Here is a 15,135-nt window from a genome sequence, read left to right as displayed (position 1 = left end):
GCCGAACCCAGGACATTAGACCAGGTACTTGCATTGAAATGTGGAGTTTATACATAATGTATCTGGAGGATTCTAATGCTAGCGGTTTTTAAGCTTCTAGAAGCTGTTATGAGCATTTTTGTTCAGCTGCTAGAAGCTAACAGTGTCCATTTTTCAAGCTTCAGCGTTTAGGAACAGAAAAAAAGAATTGTCTTTGTAGAGTTTGTGGGCGTGTTTTCCCTACTAAACCGCTCCTAACAGCTTCATTTTAGATTTTTTGTTAATCTTCATGTACTGTAAAAACGCTAATAGAATGCTAACACTTCTGAATGCTTCTAAAATGCTATTAACAGCTTTTTTTCATCCAGTGTTTTTGTCTAGTGGTTTTGAGCTTATAAGTCATGGAGCCTAAAAATGTTTTTTTTTTTTTTTTTGTTCATGACTTGAAAAAAGACTGCAGCTGTTTGTAAAGTCTCAGTACTATTACACCTAAGTGCACCATTTGCTCTATATAATTGTCCCCCCACAGTAGCCTGGATCCAGAAAAATGTAGCAGCCTGTTATGAAGCCCAGTTAATAGGCTGGGAAGCATGGAGTAGGATCTCTGTCATCTTAGCCCTCAAAATTCTTTCTGGCTCTCCAGTTCATGATTTGTCTGCCTGGGAGATATTTTTATACAGCTTCTCTCTCCTTGGGAGGGGTAGAGCCAGGGAAAACGAAAGACACCACAGTTGCGGTGTTTGGAGACGAGGGGCCTTTTAAATTTGGATCTTACTGCATGTTTCTGTTAATGGGTAGAGGGGTGGGCTTTTAGTAAGGCTCTCTTTCTGACCTTGAGTCACTAGTGCTGGCATTCCTTTGAAGAGACAAGCCGCAGATTGGCAGGAACAGCTGTGCCCAGCAGTGGGGGGCTGGGACCCAATCTGGATGAATCTCGCAACCTAGGCGTGTGCATTTCCACTTCCAAGCTGGGTTCCTCTATGTTTTCCCACCAGGGTTCTTATGCGTGTTCAGTTGCAATTCAGAATCGCAAGTTCCTTTTGGGAAGACTCTGTCCTCTGGGTGGATTTGTCACCTGTTCATCTAGTCTGTCAACTCTGGAAACTCCAGTTCCTTGGAAACTATGGCCTTTGGTTTGCTGTAATCTCTTTCTTGTTGTTCCCTCTGGATTCTAGTGGTTGTGTCTACACTGGACTTTATGAAACTTCTGGGCGTGGGAATGGGTCAGGACCAAACCAAACAGCAGATCCAGAAAGGACTTCAGCTTTACCAGTCTAATCAGACAGAGAAAGCTTTGCAGGTTTGGACTAAAGTGTTGGAGAAGACCACAGATGCAGCAGGCAAATTTCGAGTTCTTGGTTGCCTTATTACTGCGCACTCAGAGATGGGAAGGTATAAAGACATGCTAAAGGTAATCACTGACTTATTTTCTCATTATGGATGCAAATCGCCTTTCTTAATCTAAGTATTTTAAGCAAGACTACCTTTGTTGCCATATAGTAACCAGATTCATTCTTGCACTGTAAGGTGGCAACTAAAGAAACTCTGGATCTTGTTTTTTGCTGTAGGAAAATATAGGTTGTCACTTAAATAAGGCCTAGTACTGAGCCTGTTCATTGAGCATGTTCATTGATGTACAGTAACCCATAGCAACCCATAATCTCTCACCTTCCAGCAATACTGAATAGCTAGGAAAATAAAAGACAGTTGATTACCTAGCAATTTGCTCCAAATATGATTAAAGGGTCAGTTCACCCATAAGTGATATTTCGGCTGCAGGTGGAACCTCCTTCTAACTTTAGGGGACTTCAGTGCTGAAATATTTCCACCATAAATTCTGCCAACGTCAGTCTCATTCTTCCTGCTACAAAATTGGTTTGTTTTACAGAAAATCAGCGCCTTCCTGTTGTATTTCTCTATTAAAACCAGAGGAAAAATCCAGCCAGGGATATGAGACTCCTCTCATAGTTGCTGCAGAAGGTGTGCAGAGTAGGGATTTTAAGTACAGAGATCCCCCTGCAGGTCCTTAAATCCTCCAAAAGCTGTGGTTTTCTGCACCCTTTGTAGCTCGGCCAGTAAAAATCTAATGCAGGGTTGCCCATTACTGCAGGAGTAACACCTATGGGACGGTAGTGTGCACTAGCACCTGGCACTAATCTCAGAGGAGGTCAGTATGGACCTGACGGGCAGGTGCCATAGTTCACTGCATTGAGGGGCCGAGGAAAGGGGGTTGGTGGATTTTCAAAATTTGTGAGCTTGTTCTTTAAGGGCTCGTTCACACTAGAGTTGGTCTCTGAAAAGTGATCCAGCTTTGCATTTGATAGGCTGTAAGGTGGCGTTGTATTACCTCCTCACCACCTACTTTAACCTCGCACTAGCATGCAATGCACTCAGTTGCAGGGCACTTACAGAGCAGCCCCATTTACTTAAATGACAAGGGGCATCATAATTCCTGCCATGAAGCAACTGCTAGTGTGAACTCTTCAGCACCTAACAATAAATATACTCACCAGCCACTTTATTAGGTACTCCTGTTCAATTGCTTGGTAACACAAATTGCTAATCAGCCAATCACATGGAAGCAACTTAATGCATTTAGGTATGTAGACGTGGTAAAGATGACTTACTGACGTTCAAACCGAGCATCAGAGTGGGGAAGATAGGTAAATTAAGTGGCTTTGAACGTGGCATGGTTGTTGGTGCCAGATGAGCTGGTCTGAGCATTTAAAAAACTGCTGATCTGCTGGGATTTTCACACACAACCATCTCTACGGTTTACAGAGAATGGTCCAAAAAAGAGAAAATATCCAGTGAGCTGCAGTTGTATGGATGAAAATACCTTGTTGATGTCAGAGGAGAATGGGCAGATTGGTTTGAGATGATAGAAAGGCAACAGTAACTCATGTCAATATGGACCAAAATCTATGAAGAATGATTCCAACACCTTGTTGAATCTATGCCATGAAGAACCCGGTACTAGCAAGGCAGACCTAATAAAGTGGCCAGGGAGCAAAAGGACTCCTAAAGTTTGTCTGGGGAAAAAAAACAAACGTTTATCTCTGCAATACACACACATTCCCATTTTTCTCCCTTAAACTATGGAAAATACAGGTTAGTATGTACTGTAGTCCTGTCTTCCTGTTTGAATTGACAACACAATGCCTTTGGTGCACTGAAATCCTAATCAGAGCTGTCAGGCCTGCCTAAACTCTGCTTTTCTATACCCCTCTGCTTCCCTCTCTACATCCATACATTGATTTCTTTTCTAGCAAAACAATGCTGCTGCCTAAACTCCCAAGAGCCTGTCCATACACTCTGTGTGCAGAAAGGGCTGTTGGGAGATGTAGTTTTGCATGGCTTGCCTTCGTCAATAGGAACTAAAGTCCTAGCAGCTCCCCCTGCAAGTATTTTACACATTGCTGCTGATTGCACAGTGAGTATCAAAATTGGTTCTCTCTACAGGAACAAGGTAAAAAAAAATAATATAGACAATAATTACCCTGAATCTTGTGAGCTGCTGTGCATACACCAATACATAAATAAATATTATTTTTTATTATTATTATTATTATACAGGACTTATATAGCGCCGACAGTTTGCTCAGCGCTTTACATTATGGAGGGAGACAGTACAGTAAAAATACAGTTCAATACAAAAGGGATTGGAGGGCCCTGCTCCTTGGAGTTTACAATCTAGGAGGGAGGGGATAGTGGTACAAGAGGAAATTAGCTGTGGGGGATGGAGTGGTAGGTAGAGTAGGGGATTCCAGTATTAGATGGGGTCAGTGTAGGCTTCCCTGAAGAGATGGGTTTTCAGAGTGCGCCTAAAAGAGAGCAGAGTAGGTGATAGATTGGGGTAGGGAGTTCCAGAGGATGGGCGAAGCCCTTGAGAAATCCTGGAGAGGAGCAAAGGAGGAGACAAGGGAGCTAGAGCGTAGGAGGTCCTGCGAGGAGCAGAGAGTACGGTTTGGGTGGTATTTAGAGACCAGGTCGGTGATGTATTTAGGGGCAGTGTTATGAACGGCTTTATACGTCAGTGTTAGTGTTTTGAATTTCATCCGCTGGGCAATTGGAAGCCAGTGGAGGGATTGGCAGAGAGGGGTGGCAGATACAGAACGGTTAGTGAGGTGAATGAGTCTGGCAGCAGCATTCATGATGGACTGGAGTGGGGATAGCCTGCGATGAGGTAGGCCAGTGAGGAGGGAGTTACAGTAGTCGAGGCGTGATATAATAAGGGAATGAATGAGTTGCTTAGTGGTTTCTGAGGTTAGGAACGGTTGTATCTTGGAGATGTTGCAGAGGTGAAGTCTACAAGAGTTTGTCAGTGATTGGACCTGGGGATGAAAGGACAGATGGGAGTCTAGGATTACACCTAGTACCCTGGCGTGAGGGGTGGGACTGATGATAGTGTTGTTGATCTTGATGGAGAAGTCGGGGGGGGGGGGGTTTCACGGGCTGGGGGGAATACTAGGAGCTCAGTTTTGGAAAGGTTGAGTTTGAGAAAGTGGAGTGACAACCAGTCTGATATGTCACTTAGTAGGCTGGTGGTGTGATTGGAGACTGAGGGGGTGAGGTGAGGGGTAGAGAGATAGATTTGTGTGTCGTCGACATAGAGATGGTAGTTGAAGCCGAGGGAGTTTATCAATTGTGAATTGCCCATATATTGTGAATCGCCCACACTAATCACACTCCCATATAAATGTGTTAACTCTCTTAAAAAGTGCCGCTCTTCACCAACCTATGTGCAAATACATGTACACCCTATTTCTTATGTTTGTAAACACAAATTCCTGAAAATATACAAAATGAACTGAATTTACATCAAACAAATATACATATATATGCATCAATTATGTGTGAAAAGTTCCATCATCATTCCAACATCCACTTGAAAATTTCTTCCCATACAGAGTATACTTCAATGTGTTATCAGTTGTTCCCAAAAAATGATATCCAAAAATGGCGACAGATCCCCTCCACCAGATATGTTCTCACCTGGTTTCTATGATCAAACTGCTAGGTGAAGTCACACAGTTTATCGCTTGTGTCCCTCTATGAGGACTGGTGCTTATTTCTGGTTTGGATGAGTTTGTACTTCTGAATAATACCACCTTTCCATGTTCTCCTTAATGATCCTCCTCAGCCATACATACATAGGGGAAAAGATCACCAAAACATAGTGCTTGTCCTTTTAAAACAAATTCCACTTTTCCACTCACGTTTTCAAGGTGTCTAAGTACATCACACTAGGTCTCATTCGGCAAAATACAGTTTATTATCCACTAGAGTAGTGGATATAAGGTTGAACATCTAGGCAAAGATCCAGACAGGCATTTTCTTAACATTAAGGCACACCAGGCACAGTAGATGTATAAAATCTAGATGTATCCGCAGTATTGGTATCCACTATATGTGTCGGGATGCATATATACACTAGAAATTCTGAAGGGCCCTCTGCACACTGGTATATACCCTTTCAAGCAGACTCTGCAATAAATAGGGATATTTAGTTCACACATATTGCAATACATGTTTAAGCTGGCCAACTGCGTCAAAGTAATCCCTCTATGGCCAGTCCTACTCTGCTCTGCCTACGCAAATGCTGCTGTGGACACAATGCCAACATAGGGGAAAAGACAAAGTGGGGGAGAGCTACCAGGTTCAGGTCTGGCTACTGACCCAAGAATACAACAAACAAGATATACCTGTGCTCAAATCCCATGTATAGGATGCATATATAAACACATTTTTTAAGTACCGATCACGATATGTGTATACATCTCTGAGAGAGAGGATTGGACAAAAGCGCTGGGTAATAGTAATGGGCCATGGAAAAACTGTGGCGATTCCTTTATAGAGAGCCACAAGAAAATGGTGCCTGCCGATACATAGGAAAGAGTGCTGCGCCGTCCAGTCGTTTCCCCTGATGAAGTCACGGGACTCTGACATAGCGCGTAGGGAAGGGGCTTTGACAACTCGGCGCTTGAGATTGTTTGGATGCGGTAAAACGACAGCTGCATACTGTATCGATGATTGTGTATATCTCATTGCCAAATGAGATTCTAGTGTGGCGTGCTTAGACACCTTATAAAGAGTGGAAAAGTGGAATTTGTTTTAAGCTAATAAATGTTTTAAAAGGATAAGCACTATGTTTTGGTGATCTTTTCCCCTATGTATGTATGGCTGAGGAAGATCTTTAACCCCTTTGCGCTGGTATCTCCCAGCCCTTTAAGAGGTTACAGAAGCTGGGAGGTGGGGTGGGTTTTTAGGGTCATGTGACCGCCGTGATTCGCTGTGACGGCGGTCACATGATCAGAAACGGTCCCATTCGCAAGCAGAGATCGGGACCTTTCCGGGAGTCACGGACATATGTGCTGGGAGCGCGCAGGGCATGTACTCTAAGTACATATGTATTTTCAAATGGTACGCAAATATGCGGCCGCTCGGTGTCAAGGCCCAGGCGCTGAGAGGCCACATATTTGTGTGCGCTCGGCGTTAAGGAGAAGGTGGAATTATTCGGAAGTGCAAACTCATCCAAATCGAAAATTAGCATCAGTCGTAATAGAGGGACACAAGTGATATATGACCTCACCTAGCAGTTTGGTCATATAAACCAGGTGAGAGTATATCTGGTGGAAGGGATCTGTCATCATTTTTGGATATCAATTTTTGGGCACAAGAGGTGTTGGAACAACTGATAACACATTGAAGTATACTCTGTATGGGAAGACATTTTCAAGTGGATTTTGGACTGTTGATGGAACTATTGTATATTTGATGTAAAATCAGTTACTTTTGTATAATTTTGGGAATTTGTGTTTAAAAAACATAAGAAATAGGGTGCATATGTATTTGCACATAGGTTGGTGAAGCATGGCACTTTTAAGAGTTTTAAAAAAAATTAATGTTGTAGTATATCCTAAAAGGGTAAGAGGGTGGTTTGGAGAGTAAATTTGGGTAATGTCTGGCCATACCGTTTAAATAAGCCTGTATATGTAACCACTTGCCATTCACCCACAGCTATTTTACGGCGGACGGTCTGTACCTGCAGGCACAATCACGTACACATAGGCCATTGTGCCTTCTCTGGTTTAGGGACACATAGCATCCCACTGTTACCAGTGATCACATAATAACAATGTAAACAACCTGTCATGAATGGAGTTCCATTCATGAACAGCTTGCTTACTGTTTTGACCTGTGATTGGCCCACAGCAATCACATGATGCTTGGCTACAGTCAGTATACTTGATCGCCACCACACCAGTCATATGACACTGTACTGCACTGGTGAGAGTATGTGAAAAAAAATGTGATCAATTTCTTCATTTTCCAAAAAATTACAACTTCAAAAAACTCACCATGCCTTTTACTAAATACCTAAGACTGTCTATTTTCCTAAAAGGGGTCATTTGGAGGGTTTTTGTACTGTCCTGGCATTTTAGGACCTGAAGAAATTATATAGGCCATTAGTACATCAGGATTGATCAAATTTCAGATATACTGTGTATACCATAGTTTGGGATTTTTTTTAACCCAAGACATTATACAAAATACATTTTGGCCTAAATGTATGAAGAAATTTGATTTTTTTTTATTGGATATGTTTTATAACAAAGTAGAAAATATCGTTTTTTTTTCAAAATCGTTTAGTTTTTTTTTTTTTTTTTTTTTTATAATAAAAAATGAAAAACCCAGTGGTGATCAAGTACCATCACAAAAGAAAGCGCTTTTTGTTTGAAAAAAATTATATAAATTTCATTTGGGTAGTGTTGCGTGATCATGCAATTGGCAGTTAAAATAGCACCTGCAGAAAATGACCTGGTCCTGAGAAGAGTAAAACCTTCTGGAGCTTAAGTGGTGTAAAGATCCACTTTAAATGCAGTTAAATTCTAATAAAAAGATTCAGCCTGGGTTCACATATATGTGGTGCGGTATATCGCATGTGATTCGCACATGAACCGCACCGCATTCCTGTGCAAATCACATGCGAATTGTGTGCGGTGCCATTGGAGCCATACATTTTTGTATGTCTCAAATCGCACCACAACCACAACAAAAAGGTGCAGGACCCTTTTTTTGGTCCGCACTAGAATTGGATCGCAGGGGTATTCACACCCATGTGATCTGATTCTGAATATTGTTGCACGTTTTGCAGACCGATTTCGGGGTGTTGTTAACCTAACATACACACCTACAGCGGTTCGCATGAATGGGGCGCGATTGTGATTCGGTGCGGAATTTGCACAGAAAACGCTGCGAATTCCGCACCACATCAGTGTGAACCCAGGCTCTACACAATAAAAAACAGAAAAATAACATCTAACTTTGCAAACAGGCCATGAATTTGAATACCAATTGTATACATTACTCTTCTGCAAAGTGAGCTGAGCAACGAAAATAGCCGCCCCCACAGCAGGGATGAAATATATTTTTTAGCTGCGTTATGCAAAGTGAATTCAAAGTATGTAAGGAAGCTCTTAAAGCCAAATGCTCCTATAGAATCTTATCGACTCACATTTAAAGGAATTCATTAGACGTCCTTAGCTTAATGCACCACACAGATCATTTTCAATTGTTTTCATTGGTGGAAGTCTACTGTTGCAAAGTAGCAAAGTTAAAGTGGCCCATAAACATAAAGGAGGTTATTTACTAAAACTGGAGAGTGCAATATCTGGTGCAGCTGTGCACAGAAACCAATCAGGTTTCAGGTTTTATTGCCCAACTGAGCAAGTTAGAAGCTGATTGGTTACCATACAGAGCTGGACCAGACTCTTGAGTGCATCAATCTTAGTAAATCTCCCCCAAAGTGATACTAAAGGTATATAAAAAAAAAATAACAAACCTGTCATACTTATCTGCTCTGTGTAATGGTTTTGCACAGAGCAGCCCTGATCCTCCTCTTCTGGGGTCCCCTGCTGGTTCTCTGGTCACACCCCTCCCTGCTGAGTGTCCTCATAGCAAGCTGCTAGCGGGCTTGCTCCCGAGCTCTGTACATCCATTGATACACACAGCACAGCTCAGCCCTGCCCGCTGCTTCCTCCTCACAGGGTGTGATTGACAGCAACAGAAGCCAATGGCTCCAGCTGCTGTCTCTGGGCCAATGAGGAGGGAGAGAGCCGCCACTCTCAGGCAACAGCGCTGGTTTGCAATTGGGCTCAGAAAAGTATTGAGGGGGGCGGTTGAGGGGGAGCTGCACACAGAAGGTTTTTGCCATGTATGGCCTTTAGAACCTCTTGAAGATTATACTTGAAGGTCCTTTGGGCAGTACAAAAGTGTGCAATCTTTTGGCATGCACTTGGGTGCAGTAAACATGCGTGTTTGAGCCGTGTTGTTAGTGACCCCTCCACCCTTAAAGCGGAGCTCCACCCAAAAGGGGAAGTTCCGCTTTAAGGACTGCTCCTCCGCTCCCCATTAAGGATTGGCACCTTTGGGGAGCAGGGGGGTAGCGGGTACCCAAATTTCACAGGTACCTGCTCCCACTTCCAGTCCGATCACCTAGGTGGAAGGTGTTCTCCCTCCCTCCCTGTAGTCTTTTGGGACACGTGACAGGTCCCAGAAAACTACAGGACCATTCATGAAGCGCAGCGCTGCATGCCCAGTGGGTACCCAGCTGTGAAGCCGCAAGCTGTCACAGCCAGGTGCCCAAACTGAAGATGCCGGCCTCCTGGAATACAGGACGGCCGGTGAAACGGGCTGCGGGGGACACACCATGGGATCGAGGGACAGGTAAGTGGCTGTTTTTTAAAAGTTTGCATCTACAGTTTTTGTAGCTGCTGACTTTTATTTTTTGACCGGTGAGTGGAGCTCCGCTTTAAGCTGCAATGGCAGCAGATGGGGGTGTTTACATGCCGTGTTCGTGATGCTTCGCTTTGCACATGCAGCAAAAACTGTCCGCCGAACGCAGTCCTTTTAAGTTAATGGGGAAGCATCACAACTGCCCGGCATTCATGTGCAATGCATTTGTCTGCAAAATGGGGTTAAAACTGGCAGTGAGAGCACCACATCACCTCCTCACCACCTATCAATCACCTCGGAAAAGCGGTCCAAACGTGGAAGAAGAATGGTGGGTACAGAGACATGTCTAAATCTAGCCATAAGGCTGTACCATGGCCTGTTCCTTCCTGCTCTCCTTGTCTCCACCTTGATTAGAGAGACTGCCCACCACACATGAATCCAACAGGGAGCCAAGACGAGTGAAAAAGGTGCAAGCTGTCCTGCCCACAGGTACACTATAAAGAGAAACTTAACTTTTCACTGCAGAAAGTGAAACATTTCATGGCTGTGTTGTAGTTGGCCATACATTTTAAATATATAATTTAATTTACAATGTGTTCTAAAGCTGACCTAAACTGACGGTCTCAAACAGTAAAACTGTACTTATCAAGGATGCCAATGACTGGTAGCAGTGCAATGGGGTGCTCATTTCTACAAAGATTTCAATGACAGTGAATAAAGGCTCCGCTGACATCAGCGCCCACATTACAGCGCTGCTGTAGGTCATGTGACCGGGCATGACCTGAAATCAGAGCACCGTGGGATCTTTAGGTTCCAACTGACAGGTAAGTTTTACAGTGCAGGACCCCCGACTCAGTCTTGTTAAATGCTCATTATTTTTATGAAGCAAGCATAACATTTAAATCTTTAGGGATTTAACAGCACATCTAAATTTAAAATTTTATTTCTTTCATTTATTTATTTCTGAATAAATTGAGAGAAGAGTTAGTCATGACACACAAGTATTTTCAAATATGCATAAATACACAGGGATATCATGCAATTGCCTCATAGTAAATACCTGTTGATGCTTCTGCAGCTGATAGGGTGGTACATACATGGGTAGATTAAGCAGCATTCATTGCTCGTGAAATGATCTTGAGGACTGAGGTAATAGCCAGAGTTGGTGGTAATGGGGTGATTATCTGGGGGATATGGGATATGAATTGCGCTGTCTATGGGATATATATAATGAAGGTGGTGCATGAGTAGGAGTAGTCCGTATACCAGTGGTACGAGAGGACATGGTTTAATTGGGTATTCTGACTGTAGGATAAGGGGGGGAGGAAAAAAACAATGGCATGTGTTCACAGCAGGTGAGGAAGGGTATGGAACTGGGTAAAAGGAAATAAGGGTTTAGGAGGGAAGGAGAAAGGGTTAGGGCAGGTGAAGAAAAATATTTATTTCAACTTACCAGTCCCTATATGTGGTGGATCTGTTCCCCTGCCATCCAGCAGATCGGATGGCAGTTGGGTGTAAATGGACAGGCGGTCTGTTTACAAACTTTACATCCAATCACGCATAGAAGAGAGCGGTCTGTGTCTATATCTGGTATTCATAAGTAAAGTGGAGCAGACACGGACCTGTCATCCACCTACTCAACGGGGATAAGTCTGCCCCATGTGAAAGGGGCCTTAAGGCCAAGTTGTGGTTCGGTTTGACGCACTGCGGTTCATGTCAAATGTGGTCATTGACCCTTATAGTAATCACCCAGGTTGTTCGCTAAAAAACTAAAAAGGAGAAAAACCTGGACTTAAAAAGGTAAGTAAAAGCAAAGCTGCATGAGCTACTGTAGGTGGAGAACAAGCGACAAAAAGTGTAGTTGGGATATAAAGTCGATCAAAACTCAATCACTAAAATGTCATATAAGCTTCAACACTGGGAATGTAATTTAGAAAGTTTCCATTCATTTTATATCTGCCGTTTTCTTAAAATGAAAGTCAGGCACATCCTGTTATGGGGGGACAACTCCTCTCTTAAACACGCTCTTGGGTTGTCACCCTGTCACAAGCACCTGAGGAGGAGACTACAAGCAGCCATGCTAGTCACATTGTACAGACGTGGTCCACCATTGTCACCATTAGAAAGTCAGTCCAGAGAAATGATGTGCAGCTATAACTGGAGCGAGTGCATGTAGACAGGAAGTGGCTAAAAGAGACAAGCAGGAGATCAGCAGTGCTGGGATGAAACAAATCATGGAACAAAGGTTAAAAAAAAATGAAAAAAACATGGTGATCATTTGTCACACAGTGCTTTGTCAAGCCAAATGTCAAAGAGAGATCTAATTTAATAACCAGTATGACATGAAGAAGTTCATACCATGCACATCCCTTCTAAATGACCGCTGACTATGGTGCGATGTGTATGTTCACTGATAGTGTTGTGACCAAACCCAGCTGTCCTACATCAGCTCTCATCAGATCTCCATTTTTATGTGCTGCTTTCCGCTAGAAAATCATTGCTATTCTCCCCCGTAGGGCACAAAACACTACAGTCAGCCAAGGCTTATGCTACATGTGAGATTTTTTATTTCCTTCTTAATTAGAATTTTAACTTTCTGCTAACGATTCCTGCATTTGTAATACTCTAAATGTGCACTACAGCCAGAATTGAAAATTAAAGTAGTATTAGCATTTTTACATAAATAGTCTGAGCACAATAAAATAAACATTCCTATTTGTTATATTTCTTAGCTCAGCACTTGTAGTTTATCAGTTTAATGCTGCTGGCACCTGTTCTTTTGGTGCTGCTTCCGCAAACGTCTGGTCCTCATAGGAAGGAATTAACAGTGGACAGTGCAGTCTACAGGTGAAATTTGAATATCGTGCAAAAGTTCATTTATTTCAGTAATGCAACTTAAAAGGTGAAACTAATATATGAGACTCATTACATGCAAAGCAAGATAGTTCAAGCCGTGATTTGTCATAATTGTGATGATTATGGCTTGCGGCTCATGAAAACCCCAAATCCACAATCTCAGAAAATTAGAATATTACATGCAATCAATAAAACAAGGATTGTACATTGAACAATATCGGACCTCTGAAAAGTATAGGCATGCATATGTACTCAGTACTTGGTTTGGGCCCCTTTTGCAGCAATTACTGCCTCAATGCGGCGTGGCATAGAAGCTATCAGCCTGTGGCACTGCTGAGGTGTTATGGAAGACCAGGATGCTTCAACAGCGGCCTTCAGCTCTTCTGCATTTTCAGTCTCATGTCTCTCATCTTTCTCTTGGCAGTGCCCCATAGATTCTCTATGGGGTTCAGGTCAGATGAGTTTGCTGGCCAATCAAGCACAGTAATCCCACGGTCATTGAAGCAGGTTTTGGTGCTTTTGGCAGTGTGGGCAGGTGCCAAAATGAAGTCAGCATCCCCATAAAGCTCGTCTGTGGAAGGAAGCATGAAGTGCTCCAAAATCTCCTGGTAGACGGCTGCGTTGACCCTGGACTTAATGAAGCACAGTGGACCAACACCAGGAGATGATATGGCTCCCCAAATCAACACAGACTGTGGAATCTTCACACTGGACTTCAAGCATCTTGCAGTGTGTGCCTCTCCATTCTTCCTCCATATTCTAGGTCCTTGTGCCTCTCCATTCTTCCTCCATACTCTGGGTCCTTGTGCCTCTCCATTCTTCCTCCATACTCTGGGTCCTTGGTTTCCAAAGGAGATGCAAAAGTTGCTCTCATCAGAAAAGAGGACTTTGGACCACTGAGCAACAGACCAGGTCTGTTTTTCTTTAGCCCAGGTAAGACGCTTCTGACGTTGTTTGTTATTCAGGAGTGGCTTGAAAAGAGGAATATGACATTTGAAGCCCATGTCCTGGATCTGTCTGTGTGTGGTGGCTCTTGATGCACTGACTCCAGCCTCAGTTCACTCCTTATGAAAGTCCCCGACACTTTTGAATGGCCTTTTCCTGACAATCCTCTCCAGGCTGTGGTCATCCCTGCTGCTTGTGCACCTTTTTCTTCCACACTTTTCCCTTCCACATAACTTTCTATTAATGTGCTTTGATACAGCACTTTGGGAACATCCAGCTTCTTTTGCAATTACCTTTTGAGGCTTTCCCTCCTTATGGAGGGTGTCAATGATGGTTTTCTGCACAACTGTCAGGTCAGCAGTCTTTCCCATGATTGTGATTCCTACTGAACCAGACTGAGAGACCATTTAAAGGCTCAGGAACTCTTTGCAGGTGTTATGGCTTAATTAGCTGATTAGAGTGGGACACTTTGAGCCGAGAATATGGCACCTTTTCACAATATTCTAATTTTCAGAGATTGTGGATTTGGGGTTTTCATGAAATGTAAGCCATAATCATCACAATTATGACATCACAGCTTGAACTATCTTGCTTTGCATGTCATCAGTCTATCTCATATATTAGTTTCACCTTTTAAGTTGCATTACTGAAATAAAAGAACTTTTGCACAATATTCTTATTTTTTGAGTTTCACCTGTAGAATCAGTCTGTTAGCTTCCAGGAGGGAGGAGCATGGGAGTGCCTTGCCATCCTAGGTATGGGGCTGTGTGTTTCTATTGATGCACACTGGGTAGGGAGACACACCTCTAGTCCCTACATGCAAGGGTGACTCCATAGGATGCTGCAAGAAAAAGGAGCCACCCTGAAACAAGAAACCTGGGGCAGCGGTCATGGCAACAACATAAACTGAATATACACAAGGATTAAAAGATAAGGATGTTGCATACTTAGTAAGTGATTAAATCAGCTGCTGAAAGTACCTAAAAGAATGTTTAAAGTGGAACTTTGGGTAAAAATTAAAAAGGGTGAACAGGCAGGAATGTTAATGCAGAAGAGACCATCAAAGTGGTTCTAAAGATAGAAGGCTTTGTACCTTAATGCATTCTATGCATTAAGGTATAAAACCTTCTGGGTGCAGCCCCCCCCCCCTTATACTTACCTGAGCCCCATCTCAATCCAGCAATGTGCATGAAAGCCATGGCTCTACTAGAGCTCTCTCTCCTCATTGGCTCACACAGCAGCAGGAGCCATTGGCTCTTGCTGCTGTCAATCATAGCCAGTGAGCCAATGAGGAAAGAGCAGGGGGCCACACCTTGCTCTGTGTGTGACACAGGAGCATGGCTCAGGAGTGAAGCCTGCTCAAGAGGCTTGCTATTAAGGGCACTTGGCTGGGGAGGAGCCAGGACTGCTGGCGTATACCCAAAAAGAATAGGATCGGGGCTGCTCTGCGCAAAATGATTGCACAGAGCAAGTAAGCATAAATTTTTTTTTTTTTTATTACAACCTTTAGAATCACTTTAATGCTACCTACCTGCCTATCTGCCCCTGTACAGTGAGCCACTCAGGCGCTGCTTGCTGTACAAAATTGGCAGTGCCGAATCTGACTTCATCCCCAAC

At 43.2% G+C, this 15,135-nt stretch overlaps 1 protein-coding gene across 1 annotated transcript in view; it reads left to right on the top strand.

The window, feature by feature from the left end:
* Positions 1-492: 492 nt before the first annotated feature.
* Positions 493-15,135, top strand: part of RAPSN (receptor associated protein of the synapse) — a 56,383-nt gene continuing 41,740 nt past the window's right edge. Inside the window, exon 1 of the mRNA XM_089675804.1 lies at positions 493-1,390. Coding sequence (XP_089531930.1) covers positions 1,178-1,390 — 213 coding nt within the window. The 5' untranslated portion in view covers positions 493-1,177. The remainder of the gene's footprint in view (positions 1,391-15,135) is intronic.

Source organism: Staurois parvus, unplaced genomic scaffold (assembly GCF_062004578.1).
Source record: "Staurois parvus isolate SC_StPar_1 unplaced genomic scaffold, SC_StPar_1.0 ptg000159l, whole genome shotgun sequence".
NCBI lineage: Eukaryota > Metazoa > Chordata > Amphibia > Anura > Ranidae > Staurois > Staurois parvus.
The sequence above is the reverse complement of the archived record's forward strand: the minus strand, read 5'-3'. Positions and strand labels throughout refer to the sequence as shown.